We start from the raw sequence: 6958 nt of genomic DNA, 5'->3' as shown, positions 1-6958 counted from the left end.
GACAACAGTATATGTGAAAGTACCTTGTTCTATACATTGTTGTGCAGGGGATTCAGATTGAAGTTGGAAGAAACTTTAGGGCAAAGATTAAGGCCACTGCTGAGAGCATCACTGGATGAACAGATAGCTTGGCAGATAGTGGAAAATCTGGTGGTGAAATAGCCAATATCAATCTTAAAATGATAAAATTCTAATGGCAGGGATGGAAAAATCAATGACATTCAATCAGCTTATCAAATAGCGACTAGATCGTCACACTGAATTAAATAAGTTCCGTCTTCCATTAGCAGGTGTGAAAGTTGGGAAAGTTAGCTAGTGAAAGTCATCAGATGTATTGATGACAAAGTCTTGGTAACAAATATCATAAATGGACTACAGCTGTTGGCAGATTACTCACTGCTAGTGTTCAGGCTATCAAATGCAAGCAAAACTAATGTTATGAAGGTTTCTAGGAATGTCGGTGGAAGTGGACATTTTAATAAATGAGGAACAATTTTATTCTTTCACAAGACATGAGCTTTGCTGGCAAGGCCAGCATTTGAAACCCATCCCTAATTGCCCTCAAGTTGCATCAGGGGGAATTTAAATACCTAGGGTGTATAATTATAGAAGTTGGCGGATGTGACAAGCTGGTGAGGGTTAAGGTGATGATGGAATAAACTGCATTTAATAGAAAGAGGACATTGATTATACAACTAAGATAAGAACTAATGAAAAATCTAGTGACAATAGAAGAACATAATAAGATCAAGGGGGAGTAAATGAGGGATACATCTGGACCACCTGAAAAATAGGAGATCATGTGGAGAAGAGAAGCACAAGACAGTGGTTTGGAGAAGGAAGAATTGAGTCTGAGCTTGTCTAAGATGGGCCACAAGATATGATAATGACACCAAATAGGTGATGGTTTACCCTACTGGCATCTGAAGTACAATTTTGAATGACCAAGTATTCGGGGATTCATTGCAAATTATTTGTTACAGTTGCTACTTTTCAAGCAACTTGTGGATGGACATCTCAGGAATTTTATGCAATGTGCTACATCTCAACGGAATTTTTTTGCAATGTGCTAATATATCTACAATGAGAATTTCAATAGAAAACCCAATGAAACACTAAATAGACTTTTGGTAGTACAGAACTTGAGTATTGCTGGAAAAAAAGAGACATATCGAAGCTTTTCGTCTTGCACTCATCAGGACACTTCGCAAGAATACCAATATGGGGGGGAAGACAACAATTCATAATGTATGTGAAGAGAGTGCTCCAACCAATCAGCACTCTCTTCACATAATTGTCTTCCCCTTATGTTGGTACTCTTGGGAAGTATCCTGAAGAGTGCAAGATGAAAAACTTTGACATGTCTCTTTTTTCAGCAATGAAACACTAAACTTCCAATTCCTGCTGGTCTAGGAGCAGAATTTCTTTCAGGCTTAAGGATGCTCTGCAGACCGAAAAGCATGCTGAATACCAGAAATTGATTCAATGCTTTATGCTATCCCTTTAATGTGCAGGCCAGGAAGCACAAAGCCAGAAAGTTATTTCACTGGATATTTCAAATTTTAGGTCTTCTAAGTTAGCAAACCTGACTTTAAATGCCCAGATATTAATTGCATCACAAATACTCTGCTGAACATAACAAACTGTGCAATCTAATTGGAAATCTTAACCAAAATTTAATTCTGATGCTCAGATGTCAGTTATAGTTTTCTAACATTATGGGATACAATCCACCAATAATCTGGTAATTGTGAAATACTTATCCTAGAAATGGAACTTTTCTCCAGGTAACAATTTAGTAAAGACAATAATTAACATCCAAGTATAAAACTTTCCAAATGTCTGATTTTGATAGCCTGTAACAAAACTTTAAAACAATATAAAATTATCACTGCCAGCTCAAGTTAAACTCATTTGTAACTAATGGAGGCCAAAATATGGCTACTTTGGACAACTTGGGGCATATTTTGCTGTTCACAAACATTGAGTTTTTGATTTATATTTATACCACCCATTTTCCATTAACTTTAAGAGGGTGATGCACCTCTTATTTGACAATCCATGTGACCACACACAGTAGGTACGTGTTAAGTTTTTATCCATGCACCAGTTATCTTAACCAACCTCTTTTTGACCTACCATGATTGATATTTTAAAATCAGACATAAACCATAAGCTTGCCATAGTTTGGTAAAGAAACCAATCTCTGCATCCAAAATTATTCCAAATCAAGGCCAAACTTGCTTACTCGGTTTATTTTAGCCTATTGAAGGTGAGCAAATAGAATGAAAAGGAAAGCCTTTGGGTCAGCACTTGAAGTAAAACTCACATACAGGTGATCTTTTAACTTATTGCAACAGAAAAAAGTACACAAGTTGTCATTACATCACTCTATGGACATGTCTCAACACAAAATGTTCTCTTCCTCAATATGCTTTCTGAATTCTGAACCGGTTAATGGGCACAATGTGCTCGTACAGCCAAACTACTATTGCATGTGTCACCCACTTGGCAGGCCCTGCATTCACCTAAATTAATATAGGCAAAACAACAGATGTAGATCAGGGCTTAAGAATCTGAAGTTCACAGACTAGGTTTAACCATTTCACTGCTCAATGTTCATGTAAAAAAAAAGTTCTTCCTGTACCAAATTCAATCATTTTTAAATAATTCATAATTTGACTGAATCTTATGAAATTGACTACACTGTGCTAAATTTGAAATTTCTGGAGTGCACTGGGGTGAGATGCTAGTTGAAGTAAAATTTGTGCCATTTACGGATTATTTTAACCAGGTTCTTTTGTTCATAAAAGACACATTTAACTCACTCATCAAATATTCCCATGGCTTGTTCCATCTTGCAAACTGAGCCATCTGCTGAAGAACAGGAACTGCAGTGAAAAAGGTGCTGAAAGATGATTTTGATAAGAGGTTGTGTTAAAACACCTCCCTCTGAGAAAACCAAAAACATTAACACATTTGACATTAAATATATTTCAGGGTATCCATGCATTTCTTCAACTATATTGGGTTTCCTCACAATTCCGAGTTTGCTAGTGAAAGTGTTAAAACTAATAATGCTGACTGCTTAAACCTATACAAGTATTTAGAGTCAGCATGGTCATATTGAGAATAATTAACATGGACTTCACGTACAGGTGCATTATTTCTTTACCTGAACTAATGTGCTACATCATTATTGAGGATCACTTTCCACTCTGCCAAATGCAGGAAAGAAACATTTCAGGTTGAACAAATAATTGTTGCCAACTAATTAAACTTGGTTTCAGATTCCCTTTCTAGATGTGCAGACTTAGACAACACTAATAACCTGAATGTGTGCCTAACAACCTAAAGCAGCAAGGGTGACACTCTACCCAGCAGCATCTATTTTTCACAAGTTAATATGAAGACCTGGCAAATAGAGGTGAATTCACTGACTACTTGAAGAGTTGAACAGTCAAATTCAGTAGACAACCCTACTCTTTGAAGAGTTAATTTGTAGACTATGTACAGAAACCTCCAATTTCAACTTCAGAACTTTCTCCCATTACTGAAAATGGTCAACTGCAGCTCAATTCTCAACAGTAAACAAAAAAAGAGACAGTCCTTTAAAAAAACACTCTGCTTAACATTTTAAAACCCCATAATGCAGAGTCCATGCACAAAATGTACAACCACATGTGTTAACACCTTTTGAGAGTCTGCTAATTGATGACTTTGAACAATGGTTAGGAGCAATCCCAGCCCTTTCAGTACCAGCCTGGCTAAAACACTTCCAGTCTCTATGTACAATTCGCTTGTTTTTCCCAACAAATCCTCAATTACTGGCATTCAGTCATACTCATGCAAAAAGAAACAAAAAATCCAATACAGAACATCAAACTAGTATTCTGGTATTTACAGTGAGCCAGTCTTTCTCCTACAGTACAGAATTATATTTTAAGGTTTCCTGTGCAATTGCTAGTACCACTATTTGTTACTTTATAAACAGAAGTCCACAATCAGTGAGTGAACTGTCGTACCTTTGTACCTAACAATGTTAAACAGTCTCCAAAGCAGAGTCTATCTGCAGACCACTTTGGGTCTGCCAGTTAAAGTGAGCTGTATGAATGGGTCCAACATTGGACACTAATAAACAGCTTGGCACGGATGGTAGGAAAGGAAATTGAATGCAGGCAATGGCATAAAACTTGGAACGTTTCCCTAGAGTGGTGCCACCTGCTCTACGGTCTTGTTTAAAAACAAAGCTCCAAAGGTGAAGCACACTGGCATGAACTGGCTTCTGCAGCTCAAGTAAAGCAAGTCACTTAATGGGGTTCATTAGCTGCCATCTAAGGTTTAGCCTTCACCGCTGAATCCTAGGTTTTCTCCTCACGCTCTGTTTTTCGTCGTTGAATGTTGCGCGGTTTGATTTTTAATGACAGTTCCCACAGTGCTTCCTCTGCTAGGTGGTCGCTGAAGTCATTGAAGAACGTAACAATGTCATCAATGCGCTTTAGTTCATAATGACTGAAAAGAGAAGTAAAGAAAGTTATTTTCACTATCAGAATCTTAACTGTGTTATGCATGGTGAGGGGTGGGGGGTAAAAAGAGAAAAATGGAAAGACTATGACATATAATACTCAAGACTTTCTGAAGACACCCGACAAAGAGAAGTTACACAAGGGCTGCATATGTCAAGATTTTTATCTTAGCTATGTGGATGGAGAGATTATGAAATGCTAAATCATCTGTCCCTTAGGGAGAGAAGGAAAATCACTAGTCTGCTATGCACCTCCCAACGATCAGTTAAAAGTTCAATCTGTTCATCATTTGAGGGCAGTGGTTTAGTTGGCTTCTTGGGAATCATGGTACATAAAAAATACAATCAGCTAAAAAAAACTAAAAGGCTAATTCTAAAAACTGCATCATGCTACCTTGGCAATAGTGGATCTCAAACAGTAATATAATGTAGCTATTAGTGTGGATCCATGATCACAAGTTTGCTTCATATCCATCTCTCTCTTCAGAGTGAAGCTGTGTTTTTGTGGAAGTTCCATAGTGCTAGTTCTCATGAGTACTTACGCTTGCTGGAAACGTCGCATGCTATCCAAGATATTAAACTGTTGCCACCGTTTAGAAAAGTTGATTTTTCCATCAATTAGATCTGGGTTGCCAAGGTGCACAAAGGTCAAGTCCTGTAGAATGAGGCCCCTATAGAAATAAAATAGCCAAAATCAAAAGCTTTCTGTGCGAGTGTGGCTTCAGGCTAAGAAACAGAATATGAATAAATTCCTGGTAGGAATTTACAATATTTCTGCAGATGACTGGTACAATTCACATTTGCATTTTGCAGTCCATAACAAACTTGAATAATAAAATATCAAGTTAACCACCTACTTGGGGCTAGTTGTTACTATTTTCTATTCATACTAACAAGGGTTGACCTAAGATACAGTTTTAAATACCTCTTGGTGGTGAATGGGATAAAATAATTTCTGCTAAGCACATGATTAATAGCTAGCATCGACCAATCAGAAAGTGAACAGAAACCTAATGATTTCACCATTCTTCGAAGCATATTTATAATTTAAAAAAAAAAATTCATTCACGGGCTTCGCTGGCTAGGCCAGCATTTATTGCCCATCCCCAGTTGCCCTTGAGGAGTTGGTGGTGAGCTGCCTTCTTGAACTGCTGTAGTCCATGTGGTATAGGTAAGCCCAGTGCTGTTAGGAACAGAGTTCCAGGATTTTGACATAGTGGCAGTGAAGGAATGGCAATATATTTCTAAGTCAGGATGGTGAGTGACTTGGAGGGGAACTTCCAGGTGGTGATGTTCCCATCTGTCTGCTGCCCTTGTCCTTCTAGATGGTAGTGGTCGTGGGTTTGGAAGGTGCTGTCTAAGGAGCCTTGGTGAATTCCTGCAGGGTATCTTGCAGATAGTACACACTGCTGCTACTGTGCGTTGGTGGTGGAGGGAGTGAATGTTTGTGGATAGGGTGCCAATCAAGCAGGCTCCTTTGTCCCGGATGATGTCAAGCTTCTTGGGTGTTGTGGGAGCTGCACTCATCCAGGCAAGTGGGGACTATGCCATCACACTCCTGACTTGTGCCTTGTAGATGGTGAACAGGCTTTGGGGAGTCAGATGAGTTACTTGCAGCAGGATTCATAGCCTCTGATCTGTTCTTGTAGCCACAGTATTTATATGGCTATTCCAGTTCAGTTTCTGGTCAATGGTAATCCCCAGGATGTTGATAGTAGGGGATTCAGTGATGGTAATGCCATTGAACATCAAGGAGCAATGGTTAGATGCTACCTTGTTAGAAATGGTCATTGCCTGATACTTGTGTGACACAAATGATACTTGCCACTTGTCAGCCCAAGCCTGGATACTGTCCAGGTCTTGCTGCATTTGGATATGGACTGCTTCAGTATCTGAGGGGTCACGAATGTTGCTGAACATTGTGCAATCATCAGCGAACATCCCTACTTTTGACCTTATGATGGAAGGAAGGTCATTGATGGAGTTGAAGATGGTTGGGTCAAGGACACTGCCCTGAGGAACTCCTGCAGTGATGTCCTGGAGCCGAGATGACTAACCTCCAACAACCACAACATCTTTTTTTGTGCTAGGTATGACTCCAACCAGCAGAGAGTCTTCCCCTGATTCCCAATGACACCAGTTTTGCTAGGGCTCCTTGATGCCACACTCGGTCAAATGGAGTCTTGATGTCAAGGGCACTCACTCTCACCTCACCAGTTCAGCTCTTAAGTTCATGTTTGAACCAAGGCTGTAATGAAGTCAGGAGTGACCCTGGCGGAACCCAAACTGGGCATCAGTGACCAGGTTATTACTAAGCAAGTGTCACTTGATAGCACCGTTGATGACCCCTTCCATTACTTTACTGATGACTGAGAGTAGGCTGATGGGGCAGTAATTGGCTGGGTTGGATTTGTCCTGCTTTTTGTGCACAGG

General features: G+C 39.4%; 1 protein-coding gene across 8 annotated transcripts in view; it reads right to left on the bottom strand.

Moving 5' to 3' along the window:
* Window positions 1-320: 320 nt before the first annotated feature.
* The window catches only part of LOC144685471 (rap guanine nucleotide exchange factor 1-like), a 184590-nt gene continuing 177952 nt past the window's right edge, over window positions 321-6958 (bottom strand). For all 8 annotated transcript variants that reach the window (XM_078550014.1, XM_078550015.1, XM_078550011.1 and 5 more), the window contains 2 exons: window positions 5068-5196; window positions 321-4512 (listed from right to left, as the gene is read on the bottom strand). In XM_078550014.1, coding sequence (XP_078406140.1) covers window positions 4362-4512; window positions 5068-5196 — 280 coding nt within the window. In that variant the 3' untranslated portion in view covers window positions 321-4361. The remainder of the gene's footprint in view (window positions 4513-5067; window positions 5197-6958) is intronic.

The sequence above is a fragment of the Cetorhinus maximus genome, chromosome 10 (genome assembly GCF_964194155.1).
Source record: "Cetorhinus maximus chromosome 10, sCetMax3.hap1.1, whole genome shotgun sequence".
NCBI lineage: Eukaryota > Metazoa > Chordata > Chondrichthyes > Lamniformes > Cetorhinidae > Cetorhinus > Cetorhinus maximus.
Note: the sequence above shows the minus strand (reverse complement) of the source record. Positions and strands in the feature narration are given on the sequence as shown.